This window comes from Eriocheir sinensis, chromosome 27 (genome assembly GCF_024679095.1).
Source record: "Eriocheir sinensis breed Jianghai 21 chromosome 27, ASM2467909v1, whole genome shotgun sequence".
In the NCBI taxonomy this organism is placed as follows: domain Eukaryota; kingdom Metazoa; phylum Arthropoda; class Malacostraca; order Decapoda; family Varunidae; genus Eriocheir; species Eriocheir sinensis.
The window spans coordinates 6999537-7014172 of record NC_066535.1 but is presented as its reverse complement, the minus strand read 5'-3'; the positions used below and the strand labels follow the sequence as shown (position 1 = coordinate 7014172).

The window sequence follows — 14636 nt, the reverse complement described above, 5'->3', positions numbered from 1 at the left end:
GCCCCCCTGATTTCACATTAATCAGATGGTTCCAAAACGTTGCATTTCTACTCTAGTTGATATTAAGTTGAAGGAAGGGACGGTCGAGCTTTTTTTTGAAGGAGTCAATCGTGTTACACTGGACCACTGATGGTGGGAGCTTATTCCATTCTCGCACTACAACGTTGGTGAAGAAAAATTTGGTGCAGTCTGAATTTATTTGTCTACATCTGAGTTTTACGCCATTGTGAAAGTGAAAGAGTTCCTGGAGAGCATGTGGCGTTCAAGATGTAGGCAATGATATCTTGCCCCGAGTAGGACACCGACTTTACGTATGTTGTTTTCTTCCACAGAAACTGCCGATACAAAGGCTTGGCTGAAGAGAAATCTCAAGTCACCTGTGACATCAAGATCAAGATCAAGATCCCGACGTAAACATAGGACACGTCGCACTGCCCGGGGCGAGCAGCACTCATCGACGGAGTACCTGTAGGAGGCCGCTCAAGCCAGGGAGTGGATCACAGTGCACGGTGGGTGAGCCAGGCAGTGTGTGGGGATGGACTCACTCCGAGCTGTGTTGGCCGTGAGTTGGGGCCGAGTGCCAGGTGGTGCCATTAAGCAAGGTGTCACGGCAGTCGATCGGGAAGTAGCTATACCCGTAGTGGTTGATTCCAGAGACACAAACTATTGGGTTCTGAATAAATATATGGTACTTTTTCACGTGTAGATAGTTGCTATTATAATAAAGCAAACTTTTGGACGAGTGAATATTGGGTTTGTATACAGAATGACTCCCACTAAAGAGTAACCCAATCCCTCTGAGTGTGTAGACTTGGTTGGGTAAAGATTCATTTTAGGTCCGTGCTAGTATCTCATAATCTACTTTATGAAACATCACTATCTCTTCATATATCTTTTCTACAAACCTTCAACAGTCATGGAATCGCTTTGAAAATCCAATTCAAGGACTTTTTTTTTACTCTTGAAAATAGAGGATAATGTTTACGAAAGCGCATCGCCTTCTCTGGCGGCGGCCGTGGCGATGCTGCAGCCACCGCAGCCGTAAAATAGCTTGCAGAGGGTTTAGAGTCAGGGAGCATATTCAAACTGCTCCAACCGAACTTTACGACCTACTAACAGGGAGGCTGCGCCTCCCTCGACCCCCCATTCTAACCAGGGGGGGCTATGCCCCCCCCCTGGATCCCCCCCACATGTATAGGTGACTTATTTCAGCGAGAAGGTATTTCTCGCAACACCGCCGTCGCCAGAGGAGGCGACGCGCTTTCGTAAACATTATCCTCTATTTTCAAGAGTAAAAAAAAAGGGTTAAGATTCGTTTTAGGTCCGTGCCAGTATCTCATTACCTACCTTATGAAACATCACTATCTCTTCATATATCTTTTCTACAAACCTTCAACAGTCATGGAAATGCTTTGAAAATCCAATTCAAGGACTTTTTTTTTACTCTTGAAGATATGGGATAATGTTTTCGAAAGCGCGTCACCTCCTCTGCTGGCCACGCGGCCGGGTGTTCTGAAATACCTCCTCGCTGAAATAAGTCACATATACATGAGGGGGGGGTCCAGGGGGGGCTGTGCCCTCTGCGACCTATTTTGCGGCTGCGGTGGCTGCAGCGTCGCCGCGGCCAGCAGAGGAGGCGACGCGCTTTCGTAAACATTATCCCCTATTTTCAAGAGTAAAAAAAAATTCCTTGAATTGGATTTTCAAAGCATTTCCATGACTGTTGAAGGTTTGTAGAAAAGATATATGAAGAGATAGTGATGTTTCATAAAGTAGATTATGAGATACTGGCACAGACCTAATACGAATCTTTACCAAAAAAAGTCCTTGAATTAGATTTTCAAAGCGTTTCCATGACTGTTGAAGGTTTGTAGAAAAGATATATGAAGAGATACGGATGTTTCATAAGGTAGGTAATGAGATACTGGCACAGACCTAAAACGAATCTTAACCCTTTGTTAAAGCCCAGACATGCAGAACATGAGATTTTTTTCAAATCCACCTTAATATATGATGCTTTAGAAAATGATCTGGTAAAAAATGTAGCAGGAGTAGGCATATTAGTATCAAGACACAAATTATGTTTTCATGGGCAAAATATGACTACTTTTTTAGTGGAGATAATTTTTTTGGACAATTTACGGTTTCACCCAAACAACGATTTTCTTAACGTGGTTCATGTTTTTCTGGTGATAGATGTAGTGGATTGCACGATTTTGTACCTCATTTCCGTCGCAAATGTCTACTTTTTGAGTTTTGCCTCTTTTCAAGTTATGCCCATCCCCTTCCCTAAACGATCTCCTGGGACCTGTGGGAACACGGGGTTTTTGGATGGGGGAGCATGAAATTGACTACTATGCATTTCAAATGAGGTTGAGAAATCAACAGAATTGCATTAGAACATCAGTGAAAAGGCATAGCCTACATTTGTTTTTGGTTGAAGCGGGGGAAGCGGCCATTGTGATGTAAGCAGTGTTGCCAACGATCCGCTATGGGTGAGCAGTGTTACCAACAATGCGCTGCAGAAGCGAACATAAAAAAGTGAGCAGTGTTGCCAACGATCTGCTACATTTAGCAAAAATGCCTGCGGCCACGGGGAGGTGAGCAGCATTGCCATTTCTCTTTTTACAGGAAAGGAAACAGCTCAGAGGTAAAAAAAAAGGGAAACAATCATTTAAAAAATACCGCTAATCACTGCTCCTATAAAAAGGGTTCAAAAGACTGGCCGGCGGCTGCAATATATATTCCGTCCAGTAAAGGTAAGGGATTATATATCGTTTAAAGGGGGGGGGGGGTTCCAGGGCCTTGGTTAGGAGGGGGGTTGAGGGGGGCGACCTCAGTTAGCTAGGTCATATAGCTCGGTTGGAATGTTTTTTTTTTTTTTTTTACAGCTAAGGAGACAGTTCAAGGGCATAAAAAAAAAAAAAAAAAAAAAAATAGCCCGCTACTCACTGCTTCTGAATAGAGATCAAAGGAGTGTTCAAAAAGAGAGGTCAATTTCGGGAGGAGAGGTGTCCTGATACCCTCCTCTTGAAAGAGTTCAAGTCGTAGGCAGGAGGAAATACAGATGAAGGAAGATTGTTCCAGAGTTTACCAGCGTGAGGGATGAAAGAGTGAAGATGCTGGTTGATTCTTGCATAAGGGGTTTGGACAGTATAGGGATGAGCATGAGTAGAAAGACGTGTGCAGCTTGGCTGCGGGAGGGGGGGAGGCATGCAGTTAGCAAGTTCAGAAGAGCAGTCAGCATGAAAATATCGATAGAAGATAGAAAGAGAGACAACATGGCGGCGGAAATTAAGAGGTAGAAGACTATCAGTAAGAGGAGGAGAGCTGATGAGACGAAGAGCCTTAGACTCCATTCTGTCCAAGAGAGCTGTGTGAGTGGAGCCCCCCCACACGTGAGATGCATACTCCATACGAGGGCAGACAATGCCCCTGTATATGGATAGCAACTGTACGGGGTAGAAGAACTGGCGGAGACGATACAGAACGCCCAACCTTGAGGAAGCTGATTTAGTGAGAGACGAGATGTGAAGTTTCCAGTTAAAATTTTGAGTTAAGGATAGACCGAGGATGTTTAGTGTTGAAGATGGTGACAGCTGAGTGTTGTTGAAGAATAGGGTTGAGGGGGGCTTTGTTAGGTAGGTCATAAAGTTCGGTTGGAATAATTTAAATATGCTCCCACACCAGCACCCCTTGAATTCTCATGGGTCCCCCAAGATTGTTATTATATGGGGGGAGGGGGGGTCCAGGGGGGGAAAAGGCCCCCTTGGTTAAGAGAGGGGTCGAGGGGGGCAAAATGACTTTGCATAATAAAAAATAATAAAACCACATATAATTAAAACCACAATACCTGATGAAACTAAAAAAGATTCACAAAAAACACTGGTTTTATTGATTGTTTTTTGGTTTAAACCAGGGGTGTCAAACTCATGGCCCGCGGGATAGTCATAAATGGCCCGCGGTATCACGGTAGCTTCAATCTTGTCATTGTATTTTCTACCCTTGTTGGCCCCCATGACGGCATTTCAGAGCATGAATTGGCCCTCCAAGGGTTTTGAGTTTGACACCCCTGGTTTAAACCACCAATCCTGCTGTACATAATTAAAATCTTACATATAGTTAAAACCACAATACTGATGAAACTAACAAAGATACACACAAAAGAAAAAAAATGGTTTTATTAGTTGGTTTAAATCACTGTTTTTTTTTTTTTGGTTTAAACCATTTGTGGCTTAGTGCAATACAGTATGTTATATGCATTTGCTCAGTAAGTTTCAGAAAACAATAAGTTTGAATAAGTATTGTACTACATTTGAATTTACACAGAATTTAGCTACCAGTATTTTTCTGTATGCATTGTTGGAAAGGATTTTTTTTAAACTATTTATCTGCTGTTTAGTGAAGTGGCAAACATATATATATATATATATATATATATATATATATATATATATATATATATATATATATATATATATATATATATATATATATATATATATATATATATATATATATATATATATATATATATATATATATATATATATATATATATATATATATATATATATATATATATATATATATATATATATATATATATATATATATATATATATATATATATCTATATATATATATATATATATATATATATATCTCTATATATATATATATATATATATATATATATCTCTCTCTCTCTCTCTCTCTCTCTCTCTCTCTCTCTCTCTCTCTCTCTCTCTCTCTCTCTCTCTCTCTCTCTCTCTCTCTCTCTCTCTCTCTTACAACTGTTTTTGTAGCATGCAACTGGAAAATTAGAAGAGGTCATTCATGTTTTACTACTCTTTAACATTGCAATTAAAAAGCATGTTAGAGAAGCTTCATTTTGGCTCTTTTACAGATTGCATGAAGATCAAATGAATATTTTGCTAAATCCATCTCTAAATCTATCTATAATTCCTTTTCAAACTCATATATGTATATACGGATAGAATTATTGGAATAAATGTACTGAAAAAAAAAATTGGTTTAAACTAAAAAAAAACATGGTTTAAACCAAAAAAAACTGGTTTAAACCAAAAAAAAACTGGTTTAAACCAAAAAAAAACATGTTTTTTGTTAAAAAAAAAAAAACATTGGTTTTTGCCAACCCTGGTGTGGGCCATTGGAATACCCAGCGCAGGACGGAGTGGGGGGGCGGCGGTGGGAGTGAAGCAGTAGTTGTAAAGAAATATCGCGTTTGGTGTTCCAAAACTGCGATCCATTCGAGCAGTAAGTTAGTGTTTGCCAGTCAGTTTAAAGATGGCCATGATGTGTGCTGGTTGTACGGACAACTACTGGGAGTTTATTAATCAATTTTATCTGGACGACAAAGAAGTCATGGTGTCCTTCCTTTAGAAGTACGGTGCCCAGACTGTAAACTTCCCTGTATTTATAGGGAGGAGGCAGCAGCAGTAGTAGCACTACCAAAACCATCAACATCTGGCCAGTAAGGTAATGCCATTGTTGTGGTTTTCATTTCCTGAACTTGGCGAAAGCAACGATTTTCTCATGTTCCTTATCTTTTTCTGGTGATACATGTAGTGACTTGAATGATTTTGTACCTCGTTTCCATCGCAAATGTCTACTTTTCGAGTTATGCCTTTTTTCAAGTTATGCCTATCCCATCTAGGAAAGTTAGAAATCTTCGGCCAGGTTATTTCAATAACGATTTTCCTAGAATAACTCTCCCTTGTGCCATGTAGCACTTCGTTGGCAATACTGCTCACCTTCCAGTGGCCGCAGCTATTTTTGTTAAATGTAGCAAATTGTTGGCAACACTGCTTACATCCAAATGGCCGCTTCCCCCGCTCCACCCAAAACAAATGCAGGCTATGCCTTTTCACTGGTGTTCTACTGCAATTCCGTTGATTTCTCAACCTCATTTGAAATGCATATTAGTCGATTTCATGCTCCCCCACCCAAAACTCCCGTGCTCCCACAGGTCCCCCACGATCAAAAAGTAGACATTTGCGATGGAAATGAGGTACAAAATCATGCAATTCACTACATCTATCACCAGAAAAACATGAACCATGTGAGAAAATCGTTGGTTGGGTGAAACCGTAAATTGACCGTTTTTTTTTTTTTTTTTCTGGGCAAACCAGTAAAAAACCTACTTTTAGGGGGGTACATATATCAGGAGTACTATGGATCCCCGTAGCACACTCCACCCCGCTGTGCCGTTCACACCCGTTTTCTATGCAAGTGAGCGAGCGAGTGAGGTTTCTCTCTCTCAATAGTCACAAATTATTTTTAAACTACATTAGTAAAAAGTGGCAGATAAATACCGCCACCTGTTTTAGGGTGGTTAGCGATGGTAGTGAAAAGGCATATACATACATTTGTTTTGGTGGTGGCGGCGGCGGAAGCGGCCACTGGGAAGTGAGCAGTGTTGCCAATGATCCACCGTTTAGTTAGCGATTAGCCCACGCATGTGAGAACAGGTCCACCACGCGTGGTTATTATTTTTTTTAGAAGATGCACCTTTACGTAATACTATACCCGGCCCTCAGCACGATAGCCGTTGGGCTGCGTGTTGTAAAAAAATAAATAACCACGCGTGGTGGACCTGGTTTCATATGCGTGGGTTAATCACTAACCAAACATACCTTTGCTAACCAAGTGTACCATCGCTAACCGGATCGTTGGCAACACTGCTCACCTCCCAACGGCCGCTGCTGCCACCAAAACAAATGTATGTATATGCCTTTTCACTCGACCCCCCCACCCTTTGAACATATATTCTAGACCATTCCCGATGCCCAGTAGATTAATTTGCCTACACTGAGGTATAAACAATATAGGATACAGGTAACTCGATTTATGTGAGTATTGTGTCCTTGAAAAGGTCGCGTAAATCAAAAACAATAAATCAAACAAGAGGTAGGTTTCTATCGAAAAATAAATATTCACTTCATTCAGTGGAGAGAGAGAGAGAGAGAGAGAGAGAGAGAGAGAGAGAGAGAGAGAGAGAGTATCCATATCACTGAGATATCCACTCAGGCACCCAGTCTCAGCCTCACTCGTGTGAGGAAGAAATGAGGGACACCATGAGTGACTTGCTAGTATTGGTACCTGTACCGAGCAGTCTGGTACCGGTACTGTACCGTATAGTTGGTACCGGTATCTGCCCACCCCTTTTGTTGAGTAGCGTGGCATCGTGGGTACTATATTGTTGTTCAAGTGGCGCATGGGAAGAACTGAGCTCAGCTGTGTGGCGCGGCGTGTAAGTCCAGTTGCGTGAGACATCTGGTGGCCACTCCATAAAATATCGCGTATAAGTGAAAAACGTAAATTAAACATTTATTTGGATTTTGGACCCAGCGTTATTTAAAAAAAAAAAAACGTAAACCAAACTCGTAAATCGAAAGTTACATGTCTATATCCGTTGTGCTTCACATACAACGACTTCTCCTTCTGCTTATGAACCAATGATTTTGTATAAATAACTACATCTTTTTATATTTTTTGTTTTGATTTGTTATATACTTGTGATTCCTTATATCTCTGCAGATGGCAGTTTGTAGCTGTGCAAGGGAGTGTGTGGGCAACAGGCCACCAGTGGTAGTGTTCACGGCAAGCATTGCAGTGTTTGCCTTAGCCGTTGGTGTCTCTCTCACCTCCAGAGTCACAAAACTCATCTTGAACCCAGACATTAAGGTGAAGGATGAATTTAAAAATGGTTGAAATGGTTATGGATATGACTTTCTTGTATTTTAAAATTAAGCGTTTATAACCATATCTGTAATTTTCTTGAGAAGTTTTTCATATCAGAGCCCATCATACTGTTAGTAATTGAATAGAACTTGATTCTGGTGAATGGTAAGAATGTAGATTAGTATTGATACATGAAGATTGGGTATACCACAATGATAACATACAAACTAAAAAATGACCATTCTCAAGCAGTTTATCTTTCTCATTTGATTTATATAATGTCTTATTTCTCCCCATGTATGAGAAATATAAACTCAGGTAACAAGAAGTACTGAAGGAAATTTATTTAAAAACATCACTGGAACAGTTTCTTTACAACCCTGTCTGGCATGGAGCTCTGTTTTCCCAAGGACTCTCCATCCAAATCCTCTCACTTAATGAAGCGAGAGGTACCTCAAGACTTTGCCACCACGACCATCCTGCCCGAAGCCAACACAACTGAGGAGGAGAACGTCACACTAAGCGTCCTGGCTGATGTGCAGGTGGAAAGGGCTGGCCAGACCCTCTTTGGGGTGTATCTACACTCCTCTCTTCCTGCCAAGCACTTAGGTTTTAAGAGTAAGTAGCAGAGAGAGAGAGAGAGAGAGAGAGAGAGAGAGAGAGAGAGAGAGAGAGAGAGAGAGAGAGAGAGAGAGAGAGCAGGGAATTTTATTAAAAAGAGGATGTTTGTAACCTTTGTAATTTCAGCATATTTTTCCTTATTTTCAGGAGACCCAAGTGCACTTGATATTACCATATCCCTAGTGCCCAAGAGTGCCAAGAATTGGACAGCTTGTATTATGATGTCAGGCCCATCCAGACTTCTTCCAGACTCTCCCATCAGGCCTGTTAACTGCACTATACCCAAGGTTAGGCATCATTGTATAAATTTTGTCTTTCAGTTTTGCTGAGATTTCTGTCTTCATCATCTTCAGTTCTTTACAGGACAAAGGCCTATACCAACATACTCTGCATCTCAGTTTGATGTTAGTGTATTGCTTTCTGTCCTGGCAAGTGTTTTAATTTTATCCTTCCACCTGGTCTTTCATCTGCCAGACTTCTGCATTTTCTGGTTTTCAGATATATACATAGTAAATCATTAATAGCTGTTCACCATATGAACCTTAGTAAAACTGTAAACATTACCAGAACTTCTGTAGAGTATTTGTAATATGTTAGACAATGCACCAATACCCTGGAGTACAGTACCTATAGATATATCCACAAAGAGTCAGGGAGAGGCCAAGGGATTCACTTCACAGGTGGTAACTTGTTGAGAGTTGAGCCAAGAGTGAGATGGCCAGCACTTTATTGTGTATTTATACCTTCATGAAGCCACTGAACTGCATGTTGCCAAAACAGGGGAAGTGTTACAAAGTAGGTGAGGGAATGCTGATGAAGTTGTTTTGGCTGTCCACTAGTCACTGTTCACATGACAGATTCTGAGAACCATTTACCCAGTCTATTTTACATCCATTCAAAACTCAGTTGTATAGGTACTAACAAGATGTTCCCCCTGCCAGAGCCCTTCTCCACCCCTAGAAGTGGAGTTGGGAAAGCCTTGGTTGGTGCAGGAGCCCTCTGAGTGGTGCAGTGCTGGGGTGGATGGCAACCTTCTAGTAGCCCCGCAGCACGAGCTCAGTGTTTATCTCTCTGAGGTTAGTCTTTGGCAGGAACTCTTGACCATCTAAAGACTTTGAGAGATTGTTTGCTTCTAGAGATATGTTTGCATTTCAGAGAAGTAATATAGCAGGTGTCTGATAATTCACTATTAGGAAACATCTCAGGAGATACTGATGTAAGATGTATTTCAGGGGGATGTGACATTAATCCAGATTCACATCCTGTACACCACCTGCCTGCTCTGTGTCATGATGTTGTTCCTTCTCTTCTACCTGGGCTGTGGCAAGCGGTGGACCTTCAAGAACAAGACGGTGGTACTGTCACCAGATAAGGTGTGTATTGTAATAAACTGGAGGGTAATTTCTATTAGTAGAGTCATTAAAATTTGAGTACTGTTGTTACAAGTTTATTGTTTTTGCTTATGGGAAAATGGGATTGCCTTTTGAAAACTGAACACCAGAAAGAAACTTTAAGAAAATAATCACTTTCAGGTACCATTGCATCCCTAGTTACCAGTGCACTGTGAAGATGGTGGCAGCATCAACCACTGCAGAAGAGACAACAGCAGCAGCACTGTGAATAAAATGGCAAGAGTCCCTGTGGACTTCCTGTTCCAGGTTGATATAGAATAGCAGTATAAAGTCTTGGTTATTTAATTTATTAATCAATCAAAACACTGTATCATGCATGCTTCTCTATCTATCTATCTCTTTTCCTCTGATGCCTTGTCCCCTCTGAGCATTCTACCTAAAACAGTAAATGTTGGTGTTTATATGAATATGAAAATACATACATATAGTGTTTTGTTTTATAGTTAGTACCAAAATTTTCATGGCAGTGCTTTGGTTGAAAATTTACTAGAATATACACCCCCCACACCCAACGCAACGCAACACACACACACACACACACACACACACACACACACACACACACACACACACACACACACACACACACACACACACATGCACACACACACACACACACACACACACACACACACACACACACACACACACACACACACACACACAAGCATGAGGCTCACAACCCTGGAGAGAAGAAGAGAAAGAGGAGACCCGATAGCGGTGTACAGGGTGGCGAGCGGGGTGGAGCATTTGGACAGAGAGGACCTGTGTGTGTGGAATGAGAGAGAAACGAGAGGACATGGAAAGAAGTTGAGGGCGACCACGTGTAGGCGAGATGTGAAAATGTTTAGCTTCCCAAACAAGCATTGAGCTCTGGAATAGACTGGAGGAGGAGGTGGTTTGTGCAAGAAACATTCATGATTTTAAGGAAAAGTTGGATAAGAGCGGATATGGAGACGGGACAGTGCGAACGTAGCTCTTTTCCCGTATGTCACAACTAGGTAAATACACACACACACACACGCACTGGTCTGTGATTTTCCCCGGTTACTATCCCCCCTTGAGCAATGGGGTTGGGTGTGTAGGTTCTGGCAGTACTCAGAGATTGACTATAATGAGCTTGCTCAGGTCAGGAGGGTACTTGCTGGTGATGACGAGCCCAGCTTGTGATCAGGCTGTGGGTGAATCGCACACACACACACAAAGGCTGGATGAATGTAGATATGTTGACGGGACTTTAAGAGCTTAGCTCGGGCCCCGTAGACTACAAATAGGTAAATACACACACAAACACAAACACACACACACACACACACACACACACACACACACACACACTGTTCACACAATTCTGTGGGTAATGGACTAACACTTGGCTTGTGATACCAGCAGGCTGAGGTTAGCACCTTGCTCAGGCCATGAAATTTTTCCTCTGACAGAAGCAGTTACTGTCTCCCCTTTAGCAAGGGGGATTGAATGTATGGTGTGTGAGATCCTAGCTGTATCCATAGATTTGTCAATGATAAGTTTTTAAGCTCTTTTGTGGAGGATGCTGGCTGGCAATTGCAAGTTTGGCACATGATCATACATGACACATGCACACACAATACATTTGTAATATGTCAACAGAGATAGCACTGTGCTGGTTGTTCATGCACTTAGCTCTGTTGACCCTCCTGTTCACAGTCTGTTCTGCTGTGGCTAAATCATAGCCAATCAGCTTACCTGAATTAATTTAATTTCCTAATTCATTGTAAGGCCATATTTATAAACTCAGGGCAATATTGAACCAAAAAGTGGGTAACATTTTTATAGTACATTGAAGTTTAACACTTTTTTTTATTGAACAACTCTGAAGGATTTAGAATGATTTGCTTTTCCTTGAAGTGCAATATTTGTTACTAAAATTTACTGAACACAAAGATTATTTATAGATTATCCTCAGACATGCAACATACACTAAGTCTTGACCTTCAAATAATGTGGACCTTATGGAATGGGAATTGTGTATATTAACCTTCAGTATGTTCAGTAATACAATGTGAGTTAGCACCTAGAGTAGAAAAAATACATAGCAGTACAGGAAGTCATAAAATGTGACTGCATCTCACGAAAGACATTTATATTTAAACACTTTAGAGTGTACAAAAATGACAGACTTTAGTGCAGCCTTTTTTAATACATCAATAATTCTTGAAAGAATCTTATGTAATGTTAGTTTGACCATTCCGTAATTTTTATCAGTGGCTTCGTTTTTATTCATTTTTACGGTTTCATTTTAATGCAACACTTACATTTCTCTTCATCCTTGACTCTCATTTATTCTTCTTTTTCTTAGGTTTGTATTCATCAATGAGTGCAAATTGCACTATTAACCTCATGCAGAGATCCAACATGTGGGTGTAGTTACCTCTTTTAACAATAGGAATGTTAAGCCAGACAGTGAAACATGTCCAAGTGCAGTCATTAACTGGTAACTCCCTTAATCTTTACTTCAGAGATTTAAGGAATGTTCTAGGGTAGATGTATCTTTGGCATGTATCATTCCAATGCAGGACATGAGTTTTCCCAAGCAGTTTCATTTATTTTTGTCTTGTGCCTTGTGTCTCCAACTTCAGTATAAATGTTCCATAAACTTATCACACCATCAGGTGCATGGCCTTCCCTTGGGTCTCTTTATGTCTGTTGTTTCCCAGTCTGTCCCTTGTTTTGTCCATCTGTTGTCCCCTCTCCCATATATGTTTCCTTACCATTAGCATTTCTTGATTTTAAATGTCTTTACTATGATATTTACTTTTGTCTGATCTCCTATCCACCAACATTTTTTCTTATCCATTTGTGTAATTCCTAGCTTTAGTCTATCCATTCCTCTTTAGGCACTCTTCAATTACCTTTTTAGAGACTTGGTCAATGTCCGTGTCTCTGATCTCTGATCCATATCTCATAATGGGGAGAACATGTTGATTGGAAACCCTTCACTTTAAACAATGGTTAAGAGCCTATCAATATGTTAATATCTTATTGGTATTTTTATTTCCAGTTTGAGTGAGGGATTTGTTTGTATGAGTTGTTTTAAGTATGATGATCTAAGTAATTAAATATATATATATATATATATATATATATATATATATATATATATATATATATATATATATATATATATATATATATATATATATATATATATATATATATATATATATATATATATATATATATATATATATATATATATATATATATATATATATATATATATATATATATATATATATATATATATATATATATATATATATATATATATATATATATATATATATATATATATATATATATATATATATATATATATATATATATATATATATATATATATATATATATATATATATATATATATATATATATATATATATATATATATATATATATATATATATATATATATATATATATATAAAAATCAGTTATAGCAAAAAATTTCCCCACCCCAAGTCACATATGCATTGCAATATATGCAGTTATAATTTTGGTTAGTAAACCATGTTATTATAGTGTTTCTGTGTTTTGAATGACTGTGTAAATATAGTATATCTTATTTTTAGGTATGTTATCCTGAAGAAAGTAAAAAAATAAATAAATAAATAAATAAATAAAAATAATGCAGAACTTTCAAAAGCTGCTTGCATAGAAACTGGCACAGGTTTTATCGTTCCACTTGGATGAAGTTAAGTGGTGAGCCCCAAACTGTAGGGCCAGTAAATCTAGTGCTGCCCTCTGAACAGGAGCAGCTTTGAAAGTCCCCCATTTAGTTGATGTTTTCAGCTTTGGCTGCTTTGAATATCAGTCAGTACTTTTTAAGCTTTAGAAACACTTCCCCTTTGATGCTTCTCTGTAGTCAGACTATTTGGTCCTGTTCCCTGTGCCTAGGTGAGTTGCCAGGCACTGCTATGTTTAAAACCAAGTGTAGCACAGACAATACAGGTTGCAGAAAATCAGGTGCCAGGTAGTGAAGCTATTGCACTGAAACATTGATTTAGTGTTATTGGGAGATAAATAGTAAGACAGAGCAGAAGACTGAAGTAGTTTCAAAGCTAATATTTGGTATTAATTATTCTTGATTGTATTGTTTTCTTTAATATCCAAGGTTAATTGGATTGACTCTCTTCATCGATTAGTCTTTTGCTCTATGCTCCAACATCAGAACAGGAATACATTAAATCACCGTACATATAGTTAATATGTCAATTGCTGTATGCTCCTAGAGACTAATACATTACTATTTTACTCTGTATTGTGCTAAATCTAACGAGTGGAATTCTAATGGAAGGAAAGTGTGTTTCAAGCTGATCGAGCAGTTTGTTGCTCAAGAGTTAAAGCTTGCAGTGTTTGCATTACCTTTGTCAAGAGCATTGCCTCATTATTATGGTCTGTGATTCCAGTGCCTTGTGTAAATAGACATTTATAATTATTTATTCTGTGATCTATAATGTATAGTTGCTGAAATATAAATAATAGTACCTCATATTGCATTGTAGTTTGCTTTTCTCAAGAAATATAAATATAACAGGTATTCCTTTTTCCATAGAGCCTAAATGAAGTGTAAAACGCTATGACACACCAGTGAAAATATGACATACCCGTCCATCACCTGATGGATAGGTATATCCTTGGGATGTCACTTGGGTATCACCCAAGTGCTAGATGTTGCCTCAAGCCCTCAAGGGCTAATGTGCTGGAGAGAAGCTCCGAGGCCACATGCAGCTATAGCGTACTATTCTACTATAGATGGATAGGTAGATAGATATTTTGCTAGATACATGATGGCAGAAGGACCAACATGGAGGTGCCGTTACAATGGCTCAGCACCACAACAATCACTACCATAAC

At 39.2% G+C, this 14636-nt stretch overlaps 1 protein-coding gene across 1 annotated transcript; it reads left to right on the top strand.

Moving 5' to 3' along the window:
• Nucleotides 1-8066: 8066 nt before the first annotated feature.
• LOC127004278 (uncharacterized) lies at nucleotides 8067-11590 on the top strand (the record flags this gene model as incomplete). The annotated part of the gene is made up of 5 exons (XM_050871841.1): nucleotides 8067-8325; nucleotides 8476-8615; nucleotides 9270-9404; nucleotides 9561-9701; nucleotides 9861-11590. Coding segments are annotated over 5 exons (693 nt in total), but the record flags the coding sequence as incomplete, so codon positions are not given.
• Between the last annotated feature and the right edge of the window lie 3046 nt (nucleotides 11591-14636).